This window comes from Thunnus albacares, chromosome 2 (assembly GCF_914725855.1).
Source record: "Thunnus albacares chromosome 2, fThuAlb1.1, whole genome shotgun sequence".
Taxonomy (NCBI): Eukaryota; Metazoa; Chordata; class Actinopteri; order Scombriformes; family Scombridae; genus Thunnus; species Thunnus albacares.
This window is the reverse complement of record NC_058107.1, coordinates 14,741,506-14,756,334: the sequence shown is the minus strand read 5'-3', so window position 1 is coordinate 14,756,334 and position 14,829 is coordinate 14,741,506. Positions and strand designations below refer to the sequence as shown.

The following is a 14,829-nucleotide window of genomic DNA, read 5'->3' as shown; positions in this document are numbered from 1 at the left end:
GCATAATAAAAGATTTTTTAAAAATGATCCACTTATTGACATTTTCACCATGAATAAATACAATTAGACTGCAGGATAAAATCAGGGAGTGCTGATGAAACACAGGAGGGGTGATCTTGCTCTGTTCCAGTCTATATCTGACTCCTGCAAGGCCGCAGATCTAATTATAGTATTCATTACAGCTACTGCATTCGGAAGATGATATATCTTTATAAAGCATGGCACACAGGTATTTGCTGGTGGAGATTTTGTTCATAATCCCACCACTCTCTGCATAAAGAGACACAATAGTGGGAGGGGTGAATTAGGTCATCTGTACCATCTGTAGTTTATTGCTTGGCTGGTGGCTCCTCTCCTAATGGCATCTGAGCAAAGATGGTGTGATTTAGAGGTTCACGGGCATGCCAGTCAATGACAACGCGGACACAGACGAGCACTCTCACTGCATTGCTGGTCCCTCCCCTGTGGGAAAGCTGTCTGTCGACTTCACTTCCACGACTGAACTTAATGCGCGGAAGGGGAGATTGGCTTAATGATGCCGGCTGCATCTCTTCCCCTCTCGCACTCACAAAGGGAGTACATCTTGGTACTGTAGAAGAAGCAGCCAGGAGAAAATAAATCAATACTGCTGGAAGAGAAGTTGTCCTCTTGCCCTTTGATGTCTCTGCGTAAACAGAGAGATAATTCGCAGTCCTGAACTCACACTAAAAACACTCAAGTTTTCACCTTTGTACCAGCAAGCAGCGCCCACACAGAGGATCGTATGAAGGCCAGGGTAAAGAATCTGCACTCTTTGTACGTGGTTGGAGACTTAGAACAACAGAAACAAGGAAAACGGCCCGAGAGAAGAATGTCTGAGACTGTGTATGACTTAACTTGACATCTCTAAATCTGGTGTTTTTTTTAAGAGGCTTGGGGGCTGGTCAGGATTGAGGTCATCAACCACAAGGTCAGATAAAATTCCACAGAAGTATATTAAGACATCCATCTGGCACTGCTAGGAGGTACATGAAATTGTGGGAATGTGGATAGATGAACTGAACGTTTTTTGGGGCTATATATTTAGTTAATCAACCAAAGGAAAAAAAAAGAAAAAACAAAACAAAAACGAGTCCAAAAATGTCCTCATGAATCCCTTGTTAGGAATATGTCATAGAAATTTATTGTAATGTGACATGGAAGTACGCGAGGTTCCTTGGTTTTCACTGTGTACAGAACAGTACACAAACAACACTTTGACAACAGGAATAGCATTAGGCAAACTTTGGAGACAACTGGAGCACCACTGACCAGCATTTTTGTAGCATTTGGTGAAATCATGCAATATAGAAAAGTTTCTTATTTACATTTTTATACATTTGAACTGCTCTTCTGTAATATAAAATATGTAAACACCAAAGGAATCTTTTGGTCCTCTTAAGGAAATACTTTCACAGCTTTTCTTTCGGTCCACCTTATGGAAGTGCCTTCTTCTACGTGTTCAAATTTGATTTATTCAGATTTTTGTAAAAAGACGTAACTGTTTCTGTAATATGGTGACAAATCTCTGAAGCCATATTTTGTTATTGTATGTGTTTAGAGGGCCAACAAGCCATAATCCTCTTAAAGGGGAAAAGGCCAGGAAATATCATGCAACAATATCAACGCAAAGATATTTCAATTTAAAATTTCAAAGCAGCCATAATTCAATCACAGCTCTTCTCTTGTGATGTTAACTGAGCAAAGGAAATATACTCATTTTTTGCCCTTGAGAGAGGAATCATGACTAATGGATGAGGGATTATAGTGGTTATACGGGCTCGCCTTTGTCCGACAGGGACAGTTGGTGGATTTTAATGGTGGGAAGGTTTCCAATTGGGGGGGGCTGGGCACAGTTTGACTCCTGTGGGGCAGTCCCACCACTGAGAATGCAGCAGCAGGTCCGGTGGAAGCTTTTGCTGCAGAATTTGGCCACTTTAGCCCTGCTTGTCTCTGCTTGTCCAGACCCGCCTGTGGGGCCACTTGAGAAGACCCTCCACTCCCTGCTGTCCCTGGAGGAAGGGGTTCTTGATAGGGCCATAGAGGAGGAGGGGCTGAGCCTACAGGGCGTCTCCCTGCTGTCCAGGCCCAGAGTCAGGGGCTGGTTGTGACCCTGCGTTTGACTCTGAACTGCACTTAGATGATGATGATGATGTGGTCTGGGAGTCCTTCTCAGACAGTGAACTCCTAGTAAACTCTGGAAAGCCTTCTTAAACTCCTGGTTGGAACAGGGATAGATGATGGGGTTTATGCAGCTGTTGAAGTAACCGAGCCAGAAGGTGATCTTGAAGACAGTGTCTGAAGGTCTGTATGCAGGGAACATGGAGCCTGTAGAGACATTAGACACACGTATTACAGCAGAAGGAACGACAAAATACAAACAGCTTGATACATCTGAAAACAAAGAGCCTACAACCATGCTAGTGGCTCTGTGATGCCGTACTTAGACAAAGCAGAGGTTTGAGCTAAATCCTAACATTCTCACAGTGACAATGCTAACATGATGATGTTCAGTGGGTAATATTTATCAGGTTCACCATCTTAGTTTAGCCTGTTAGCTGCTAACATTTACATGTTACATGTAAATTTAAATGTCACATACATTTGCTAAGTACAAAGTACAGCTGAGGTTGATGGGAATGTCATTAGTTTTGCAGGGATTTGGTCATAAACCAAGGTACCGGATAAATAGAAATTTTGACTTGATGATGGTGCTTGATGAAAAGTCAGGGGTTCACCAAAGTTATGGGAAATTATACTCTAGGAGCCTTGAATATCTGTTGCAAATTTCACTGCAATCCATCCGATGGTTGCCAAGATATTTCACTCAAAATCAAATATGTCAACTTGCTGGTGGTGCCAGAGGAGAAATCAGGGGATCACCAAAGTCATCATTCATCCTCTGAGAACCAGGAATGTCTGTGCAAAAATGTTTGGTAATTCATCTTGTAGTTGCTTAGATACTTTAGTCTGGGACAAAGTGGTGGACCAACTGATTGACTGACCAACTGAGCGACTGACAGACTAATCGACTGACAGACCAGCATTGCTATCATTTAGAATACATTTCTAGAGCTCCAGTACTTGTTCCAGTACCGGTTGCATTGAAGGTTGTATTTATATGAAATAAGCACATGATCTGAGACTACTGAGAAACATATCATCGCACTCATTTACACCTACTTAAGACAATTTCTTTTTAATGGCTTTATTTAATTCCCACAGGGGAAAAAAGCCCCCTATTTGCCATCAAGGTTAAGGATTTTATTAAAATTGCTGTCATAAATTGTGCCGCTCTTGATTAGAGGAAGCATTTACAGCAGACAGTGTGAGTGGGATCCTTAATGAAGAAGTAGAGAAAATGGCTTAACGGGCACACATTACACACAGGCCTGTTTGTCACTGTAAATGTAAGTGACTCTGCACATATCCAGTGGCTGCCAGTGAAGCATTAAAATAATTAAATGGCTGACTACTTATGTGCAATCTATCTATCTATCTATCTATCTATCTATCTATCTATCTATCTATCTATCTATCTATCTATCTATCTATCTATCTATCTATCTATCTTCTTGAAGGGAAGAAGCTGTCTTTGAAATGCTTTATTGGGCAGGCTTTTGCAGACAGTTAACCATAGGTTTTTGAAAAATGAGACTGTGATAAAGATGGATAGAAAGAAGAGGTGGAGAGAGTTTGAGAGCAAATTATTTTGTGCCTTGCTGTACAACTCATTCATTTTGTCCCCAGCTGTGCCAAAAAGAACAATTCTATTATTGCTTGATAGATTCATTTTTGGAGTGAAGAAGAAGGATATCACAGCTGTTAGATAAATGTATTGTTGTCCAAAATCAATGCAACATCACTGGCTGTTGTCATGTGGAAACTGTGTGCTCTGATTGTTGAGATTTTAACTTCGATTAAAGCACATGTTTCAGGTTGAGGAAAATTATATGACAAGTTGGCTCTTCAAAAATTCACTCTGGCCCATCTAAAAAAAGGTTTTGACCAAACACTGACAAAATGGTGTTTCCTGGGAGAGATAAAAAGAAAGAAAGGGAAGAAAAAAAATTCTCCTTCCCACATTAAACATTCAAAGATTGTACCATTACAATTGCCATGAAAACATGATATGACTCCCAGTGCCATAGATGTTAAAATAATGAGTAAAAAATGTTTGATTTAAAGCTGCTGTCATTGATTCTTTAGGCCCTTGGTGACAGTAATACAAGCTGCAAGCACAACCCCGACATATTATCACCACCTTAAGTTGATATGGCGGACGTATGTACACATCCATTAGCTATGGAGCAACATTAACATTCATTTGGAGTCATGTTTCCGGCCATCTGATGAATGTAAGTCCAATATTCACTCTCCTTTTAATTTGTCTGTCTCCTGTTTGTTTACAGTGGGTTGAAAACAGCTGCCTGCTGCAGCTGAAAATGGTGCTGATGAGACTGAATCAAAACAGTACAGCTGCAAGCAGTAAACAAAACAATGAGCTGAAAGATGCTAAAATTAGAGCCCGACCAATATATCAGTCAGCCGATATTATTGGCCTATCACAGATAAATTGGTATTGGTGTATATGTTGTCTGATATGTGCCATTTTTTTTGTTTTGTTTTGTTTTGTTTTTTAAGTTATATAGGCAGCATTTTATGTATATTTGATCCTTTTTCTTAATTCAAGTTTTTAGTTTTTGTTCTGTTATTTTATTTATAATTATTTATAATTATTAAATTCCCAGTAAAGTTTACTGTTTTAGTGCACTGATATCATTTTGTACAATAAAGTTTATTGTTAAACTGTAAAATATCCTGCCTCCAGGGCATAGCCATGGGTTATCACACACTTGGTTATGGGTGATAATTCTCTGCAACTGACCCCTTTCACATTATTGTTTAAATAACAACATTGATTATTGCAGCTTAAAGAAGCAAGTTAACACCAACTGAGTTTTTTTCTGATCTTTACTGTAACTCCTCTCCCTTCAGCTGTGATGTGGAAGTGTACTCCAGGGTGCATCAGTACACTGTGATTTCTGACTGTGCAACAAAACAATCAGACACAGCAGAAAAACTCTGTTGCCAGTTACTCTTTCAATTAACAGTGGCTTGTTTTCTGTCTCCACACTGTCTCTGAGGGGGACTTCTGAAATCTCAAGGACAGAGGAGAACAATCCACAAATAAATACAGAGCTGAAACAACTCATCTTTTTAAGATTTTTGAGATGATTAAATTCCCACAATTTATTTCCCCCTGATGACTAAATAATGTTTACTCTAAAAAACCAAATCGAAAAAACAAATCACAAGTTATCTGGCTCTACATGTCAAAACCAGACCATTTTCTTTGTGATTCACTGCTGAATCTATCATTGTCTGCAGAATTATGTGGCAGCGGTATGCGGCCTGACGCCAGCATTAGAAGGGAGCGTTGGTAAGCTGAGGCTTCAGCCAAATGGTAGCAGCTATATTTAAAAGCATGAGAGCATGGAATAAATAAAAAACCCTGAGGGATTTGTGAGGGTTTTGTCACGTCTCATATCTACTTGGTTCGGATTTCCTTCTCACATTCCATCCGTATTAACACTAGCACCTATATTGCATGCATCACTAGCGAGCTGTGTCCCTTTCCCTTCAAACTTGTCTCCATCACGCTGGGTGTTCTTGAAGGGAGCATCATATAAGGTCTGATACCGATGTGATGGCTTTATCTGTCATTCTCATACTGGTATTGTGATGAAATGACTCACAGACACAAGGGAGGGGAGGAAGAAGCAGAGGAATGGCTTGACACTTCATTCAGTGGTCTGTGCTTGAAATATATGTTGGTCTGATATTCCGTGCTTTTGTTTACAGATAGGGGAGTGCCGTAGGCTGTCAGAGATCTCAAAGATTTATAGAGACTATTTATGGAGCGTCTACCTGGCTGAGTCAAAGCATTTACTATATTACACTGCTCAATAGGCCACAAGGCTTGTCTGAATAGCAACTTCAGTGTGCTCCCACGGAGGAGAAATTCAATTAATATCATCTAACTATTAAATTTGCCAGCAGTGGCTGAGGCTGGCAGTGACATGAATCAATGAATGGATCTGTAAAATTAATTGTATTTATAGCTTTCTAAAAAGTAGTCTGACTCATATGTGTGATGGCAGGTGCTCAAATTTATGAACCTGTATCTTTTTTCTGAACTTGTTTTGATTTTTTGTCCTGTGCATCCTTGAAAAGAAGGTTATGCATTTTGGGAAATTCGCTTATTGCAGAGAGTTATATGGGAAGATCACTTTTATGTTTGTACAGTAAAGGTGAAGCCACAACTAGCTGCCAGTTAGCTTAGCTTAGAATAAAGACTGGAAACAGGGGGAAAAAGATAGCCCAGCTATGCCCAGCAGTTACAAAATCTGTCTACTAGCACCTCTAAAGCTAATTACGGAGTCCAGGGAATCACTGTAATCCAGCAAAGAAATAGTCTGGTATAAAACAACCCAAAAATAGTTTTTACATTTCAGTTTGCAAACAAGAAATACATATTAACATATTAATTACTGAACTTTAGAGGTGCTAGTTTATTGGTTTTCTTACCTTTGGACAGAGCCATAATAACCATCTCCTGGCTGCAGCTTCATATTTACCATGCAGACATGAGAAATGTATTGCTCTTCTTAACTAACTCACAGCGAGAAAACCAGTAAACGTATATCCCAAAATGTCAAACACTTCCTTAAACATTCATCATTTTTTAAAATAATATTGTCTGTACCATATTGAGTTGATTTCTTTCATAAACTTTGCTTTGTCCAGACCAATGCTGCAGAGTGCTTGGACATCATCTGGCTCACAAAACTCACACACAAGAAGACGGACATGACGATACTCACCAATAGGTAGCACCAGGAAAAAGGGCAGCCAGCACAGCACGAAGCAGCCAACAACAATGCCCAAGGTCTTGGCGGCTTTCTTCTCACGTGAGAACTTGAGCAGTCGCAGGGCAAAATGTGTGCGGTTGCGAAGGGCCTCGTCCTCTGATACAGTTGTGTTGCCTCGATGTATCCTGAGTATCACAAACTCTGAATCTGACTTCTCTGTTTTGTGGCCCTCTCTCAGACCTTGACTCTCTCTGTGAGCTACCACATAAACCCTACAATACATGACCAGTATGATGGCCAGAGGGAGGTAGAAGGAGCCCACAGCAGAGAAGATAGCGTAGCCCGGCTCCTCTGTGATCTTGCAGATGGACTCGTCCTCTGGTGCCGGCTCTTTCCAGCCAAACAATGGTCCAATGGATATAATGATAGACAGCACCCACAGTAGCATCACTGCCAGCAGCGCCCTGCGCTTTGTCATTATTGCTGGGTAACGCAGAGGGTAACTGACTCCAATGTAGCGGTCCACAGATATCACACAGAGGCTCATGATGGAGGCAGTGCAGCAAAGCACATCCACAGCTGCCCAAACATTACAAAAGACCCGTCCAAACACCCAGCGATCCAGGATCTCAAAAATGGCAGAGAAGGGTAGTACAGTAGAGCTCAGAAGCAGGTCTGCCACTGCCAGATTAACTATGAAATAATGTGTCACTGTCCGCAGGTTTCTATGGCAAACTACTGAGAGGATTACCAGGATGTTTCCCACAATTCCAAACATGATGAAGACACCTAGCACCAAGCCCAAAACCACAGCTTTGACCACATTGAGCTCTGGGGCGAACACCTGGCTGCAGTTGGAGCAGTTCTGAGTCAGAGGAGCTGGGGTCATATTGTCCAGCACAGGAACCATCTGTCCCAATACTACGCTGATGCTCGACACTGTCCTGTGCAGCAGAGGTAGACTGAAACACAAACCTTTTTAAGTTCACTACAGGAGAAAAGGGACATCAGGGCATTCTCATAAAAGCCATTAGAGTAATGATCACATTAAGTCTGTCTTGTCAAAACATAATTTGAATGATGATGCCTCGAGCAAATGAGCCATTACGTTGGCAATGCATCAAGAAAAATAAAACTACAGGATGCATACAGAAGTACACAGAGAGAAGCATAATATATGCAGATGAAACCTACTTTGCTGGAATCAGGTAATCCATCTTGAAAATGTTTCTGATGTTAAAACTGAGTGCTATTATGCAGCTGGTACAAAAACACTTTTAGAAATGCACTATTACACTGCTGAGAGATGAGTGTACACATCTAGAAAAAATCTTTGCACGTTCTCTGAACCAAGAACTGCAGTTTGTTGACAAAATTCAAGTCCATATTCTTAAGAACTGGAGTGAGAGAACACTTTTGTGGATAACATGGTAGGTGAGCAGTAGTTAATGTCCAGCTTCCTCCTGTTGAATGCAGGGGCAATTTCAGCTTCAACACAGCAACAGTATCCCGTGCCTTTGAAAAGAGAGACAGAAGAATCTGCTTTGAGAAAATTGACGCATCCATCATGTAGAGTAAAAAAAAAAACAGAAAAGCATTCATCCTTGTTTGGTGTATTGTTACACTTTTGCAGCGTTTTGTTTTTCTTTTCCATGTTACTGTGGCTCAGATCCATCACGACTGTGGGCGAGAGACAGCGTTTGAGCCGCAGTTGCTGTCAGCAGTTGCTGTCAAATCAATGTGACCACAGCCTCATCTCGCGCTTATCGACTAAACACAATGTGAGGTTGAGGAATAAAGAAACCGATATCAAGACTGACCAGTCGCCTGTTTCACTGAATCGTCTGGGAAACATCACATAATTAAAACTCCAGATGGCATTGAACCAAACCAGAATAGCTGAAGAGTGAGCAATGAACCAGCCTCAGACACAAGGTCTAATGTGGGTTTTATGGCCTTTTTGTAGTGCTAATATGATCTCCAACTGACCTATGCCAAGATAGGCCTGACCTCCCTTTTGATCCCTCCGCTAAACAAATCAATTTCACACTGTGCCCTCTATACAGGTGGAGGTCAAAGCAATACACAGTGTTACATTTTTACATGAATTGACGTGTGTACTCAGGTGTAGTTATGTTGAGCCTTTACCCCAAAATGGTTTTAAGGGAATAGATTTTTAGAAATGTGCTTATTCGCTTTCAGAGAAGATTGAAATGAAGCTACAACCAACAGTTGGTTAGCTTAGCTTAGCATAAAGACTGGAAACAGAGGGAAACAGCTAGCTTAGCTCTATCCAAAGGGGAGAAAATCTCAGTTCTTGTGTGAGATGTAACATATTAGTGAGCTTTAGAGGTGCTGGCAGGTGAATTTTATTACCTTTAGACAGAGCTGTTTCTGCCTGCTTGCAGTTTTTATGCTAAACTGAGCTATGCTAACCAAATTTGAATGTTTCAGGTGGATGTCTAATTATCGTGCTGACTTTGGCCTGAATTGCTCTATCTCCAACGAATTAATTTCATTTTGAATGTTATGTCCTTTGACTTCAAAACAATGTCTTACTTTCACGCAAACTCTTCCAGTTTGGCAGATGTGAAAATAATCTCGTCTATGCAGATTACTGCCATTTGTAATGTGCATGTTCCTTAACTAAACGTAGATTAGATGGGACAAGTAAAAGTAGTGCGGCCATGTTGACGATTTGGGGATTTTGTTAAGCTGCTTTATTTGTGACTAAATTAAAAGTTCATCTGAGTTGTCCTCTATCTATCTGTCTATCTATCCATCCATCTATCTATCTATCTATCTATCTATCTATCTATCTATCTATCTATCTATCTATCTATCTATCTATCTATCCTTGTTCTTTTCCAGAAGCCCCTCAGCTTACACAACAACGCAGGGGTCAAACACGCTTAACAATGCTCAGAGCGGAAGCATTATGCAGTCCCCTCAAGTCTTAGGCCCCCTCCTCATCACACTATTAACCACTGCCTGACCTTTTCCTCTGTGCCCCACAAATCTCTGTTCCACACTGGGTGTACAGCTGCTTAGCATGTTTGATGGATCGGAATTGAAGTTCCTGTACATGCTTGCCTTTTCCCAGTGTGCGGTGCGACAAAGCCCGCATTCAGCAGCCATCATAAACCAGCACCTGAGAGCTTCTCCCACCCACTCAAATAGAGGGAGGAGGTGGTAATGCCTCTAAGGTAATTATGAAAGTAAGAGATACATGTTTAGCCACAGGAGCTCATTACATTGTCATCATTTTGTACTGTAGAAGGATTAAATTACTTCAGGTGAAAATATTAAGTGTCCCTGCTGCATTAAAATTGTTTACTTTTTCTACGACACAAACTGTATTAATTGAACCGGAGAAAATAGGTTTGAGTCATATTGACTGCTGTTATTCATGGTGGATCCATATAGTCATGATTTGCTTTCCATTTGTATGTATTCTCTCAGTAGTGAAAGGGTTTACAGTCAGCTCTGTAATAAGTGTTTAGTGTTTAGTTGCCAGATATTCAGTGCCAGTATAATGATGATATGACATCTGTCACTGCTCACAGTAAAAAAAATAAAGAGTACGGGATTAAGTGGCAACTGATCATCATCAAGGTTCACTTTCCTTTTTTCATTTCTATCAGATGAAATTTGTTCAAACTACAAGAAAGACCTATTTCTTGAGGGTTGATCTAATCACAGGTTGGGAAGATTTCCAATCACTTTACTTAACAAACCTAATTTAATTCATTTATTCAGTTCTTCACAGTCACAAGACTTAAACTCATGATTCTGAAAGCATTAATTTTGATATCAATTGCAACTGACAAGTTTATTTAATTGGGTTACTGATAAAAGACCTGTTGATTTCACTGAATTGTATGAGTTTGAGGAGTATGGATGGAGGTAGATCCACATCCAGTAAAGTAATGTACACTGATCAGGCTCTTTTCCAGCATTGATCTGTTTAATATTCATACAGAGTCACACTCATCTACAGTGGGGGTTGCCCAGTGAAAGAGCAGGCGTACTGAAGCAGATCCATAATCTACCTACTGATGTAGCTGGAGGTTATGTGCCTTGCTCAAGGGCATGTAGTATTTGTACATTCACTTTCACAAATAACTACAAACACAGGCTTTGTGTTATTGGCTGTTTTCCAAGCAGAAACGTAACAATGTGTTAAAGTGGTTAATGTTCAGCTGCTACTGAGGGTTGAACAGGAATCCACAATAAATGTTGAGGACAGCCCGAGAGGTGCAGCCGCTCCATGTCTCCATTATTTTTAATTGGCCAGGAGTAAACATTCATTCTGGCTCTTCACTGGTGCTCAGGGTAATACCCAGCTCTATAAGCAGTAGCCACCGTGCATGACCTGACAGACAGTCTGTTTGACATCCACCTTAATAAAATCACAGCAACAGGGACTTGTAGGTAGATGTGATGGTCAGTATAGTCATTAGACCTCGCTGTGCATTGCTCCAAAAAGTACATTTTTATTATTAGAAAATCGTTTCCATGCGAGAATCAAAGGACGGCACCGCACTATAGCGTCAAGAGACTTAAGTTTAGAGATCTCAAAACAAGAGATAGCATCATAAATCAACTATTTTAAGAGGAGCGTTATTATTTCAAATTAGGCAACTCCCGCAGATTAGAAAGACAATTATAGACATTCAGAGTAGCACATTTGACGCGCTATAGTTCACAAATTATAACCCAAAATTGAAATTTAATATAAATGAAATTATAACATGCGCAGCGCATTGTTTCTTGACTTATTTCCGCACAATATACGACAAAACATTCCTCTTTTTTTGTCTCCAAAATCCGCCGAGTTGGTCACAAACAATGAAATTCAGCCAAAGTCTGCATTACCAGTACGGTCCGAAAATGAAGAAACGTTGAATTAGAAATAATTATGAAAACCTTTCAAATAGAAAAATAAATGACTAACTTAAAATGCTCCAATACAATTTTTGAAATAAATTTTTTATCGGACTCACCGAAGCCCGCCGGCTGGCTGAGCCACATTTGGAGACAGCCGAGTCGCGCTATGAGACAGTGAAGTGAAAGCCAAGTGCGCTCATCGTGGAGAGCCCTCACATCCGCCGGTATAAACGCCCGACCTCCAGGTGCTCCAAGTCTCTTCAGATGATGATGAGTACCACTGCTTTCTCACTGAGCCACGTACCCCCCCCCCCCCCCCCCCTCCAACCTCCCTTCATCACCACCCACCACATCACCTCACCCCCCTCTTCAGCATCACTCCCTGTGCGTCACCGCAACCAGTCACCCAAAATGACTTTTCATTCAGAAATGTTTCATTAACGAGCGTCACTCACCTTCCAAACTGTCAACCTGATCCAAGAGAAAAAGAAAAATGAGTGGAAATATAGTATAAAGATGTCCTCTACTTAAAACAGGGTTTATGTAAGTGTATTTTCAGTCTTCAGTAGTTAATTTAATGACTTAGACCGTCATGATATTGCTTTCTTTGATGTAACTTCCTGTAATATTTTGAATAAACTGCAGGAACAGTTTGACTAAATATGAATCCTTTTTTCAAATCACTCTTTTTGTTTCTTGTAGTTACAATTAATTTGTTTTGATTAAATGACTGAAAGTGTTATGTAACTCTATAAATAAATGTAAAAATTCTCTCCTATATAGTATTATATATGGTTTTTATGTTACAGTTTTATAACTCTAGTGTAACTATAATATACAGTGTAATTATAAGTGCTATGAGTGCTACCGATGACTTTTCTTTCTAACATATTAAATCAAACTCTATATAGTTTCATTCTTCTTTCATTTTTCTTTTTTCTTTTGAACAGAATAACAAATAATGCTCATATAAACACTGCATATAAAGTATATGCAGTATACAGTATATACCAGACCTGAATAAATGAGTGGAGAAACATAATGAATGCAGATGCTTCCACACAGGTGCACTGCATGGTACAATTAAGCAATTAACATCCAGTCATGCTCTGTGGCATGTATAAAGATGCTGCGCAGGCCCAGCTGATTCCAATTTTGTATTAAGATGGTAAGAAGAGAAGTGACCTTGAAAGAAGGTTCATCGTTGGGGCACGGATGGCAGGAGCTTCAGTCACAAAGACTGCTCAACTGGCTAGTGTTTTTAATAGGAACAGTGAGTAAAGTGACGTCTGCATTTAGATCTATGAGAAAGACATCAGTATATAGGGTCATAAATTGTGGATGACAGCGCACATTTAATGACCGTTATGCTTGTGCCTTAGTGCTAAGCAAAAATAGAAGAGCAACTCTTCCTCAGGTGACTGAGAATGTCAATGCAGGACATGATCGGACTGTGTCAGCAAGAGCAGTCCGTCGACAATTACATAGCTATATATATATATATATATATAGTGCATAAACCCCTCATTACAAAGATGAATGCATATTTCAGAGTTCAGTGGTGCAAAAACCATAGGCACTGGTTTACAGAGATGTGGAAAAAAGTGATATGGTCAGATGAGTCATCTTTCACCATATTCTCAACAAGTGGGCGAGTACAACCCAGTTGTACAGCTATGGGAGATTTTGGACTGACTGATTGTTAGACAGTGCTCTCCACCACCATCAACAAAACACCAAATGAGGGAATATCTTTTGGAAGAGATGTGTTCATTCCTCCAGAAGAGTTCAGAGACTTGTAGAATCAATGCCAAAGCACATTGAAGCTGTTCTGGCAGCATGTGGCGGCCCAACACCTTACTGAGACACTTTATATTGGTTTTGCCTTTAATTTGTCACCTGTCCGGTATATAGTCTATACGACTCTCTGGTTTAACTGTGCTGTATATCGCTCAGTCAATACACATTTGTTAACGCCTGAGGCGCAACAGTCAATTGCAATTTATCTGCCGTTGCAATTTCACAAGGGACTTAATTATTCAATGCCTTTGCTTTTATCGCCCCCCCCCCCCCCCCCCCCCTTTTTTTTTCATCAATTAAAGCTATGATGAAGAGATGAAGCAGAAACAAGCACTCAAACACACACACAAGCACACATGAATAAACACAGCACATTGATTTCTTTCTTTTTTTGGTTTTCTCCCCACTGTGGGCCGATCCTCAGTTGATCCATTTGGTATAGTCATTGTTTTCCAGTTGTATCCAGATATGAAGGCTTTACCTCAGGCTGCTGCTGGCTCCCAGTGAGAGATGTTAAGCCGGTCTGTGAAGTAAACATTTGACTGTTTAAAGTACAGCTTCTCAGCACAATCAATGATGAGACTTTTATCTGCCTGCTGTGGGGAAAAATCTACTTCATCATGTCATAGCAAAATCACAAGCACACCTCTGACCTCTTTAAAAATACAACAGTTTCAGTAAAAGTCAGTGTGCAACCTAAATACGTGACATATATATTTTGTAAGCACAATAAATCGACCATTTTATGGAAACAAATGTCACATTTTATGGGAGCAAATGTAAAATTGAGAAAACAATTTTGATTGTTCACAGACACTTTGGTAAGAATTATCCTAACATTTCTGGAAGTTATGTCTCATTATTGTGCATGCACAATTGTTCTGCACTTATGCAGACAGACAAGCATGAATACTGCAACAACAGATTGATTACTATGTAATTATGCATTATTGCACAAATTAATGCAACACTGCAAAAAAAACCCACAACAGATGAAATACAGCAAAGTAATGAAACAGTGAAACAAAGCTCTGGTTTATTCTGTTTGCTGTGAATTTGCATCTTGTTAGAGTGTATCATGCTTATCTAAGACCTGTTGGAAAAGCAATTACCTGTCTGAGCTGCCCACGCGGTGAGGCGGGCCGCTGAGTTTGAAAGATACTGAAATCAATATCTCTGCACTGGAAGAAACATTTCCCATCATAGAAGCAACAACCTGAGCTGAACACTCACACTAATGTTGGCA

General features: G+C 40.2%; 1 protein-coding gene across 1 annotated transcript; it reads right to left on the bottom strand.

Annotated features, from left to right (window-relative positions):
- Window positions 1-955: 955 nt before the first annotated feature.
- On the bottom strand, window positions 956-12,022 carry adra1aa (adrenoceptor alpha 1Aa). The gene is made up of 3 exons (XM_044336743.1): window positions 11,900-12,022; window positions 6,906-8,408; window positions 956-2,346 (listed from the first exon to the last, which is right to left on the bottom strand). Exons 2-3 carry the CDS (start codon window positions 7,801-7,803, stop codon window positions 1,790-1,792), a joined length of 1,455 nt encoding a protein of 484 aa, XP_044192678.1. The 5' UTR covers window positions 7,804-8,408; window positions 11,900-12,022; the 3' UTR covers window positions 956-1,789.
- Between the last annotated feature and the right edge of the window lie 2,807 nt (window positions 12,023-14,829).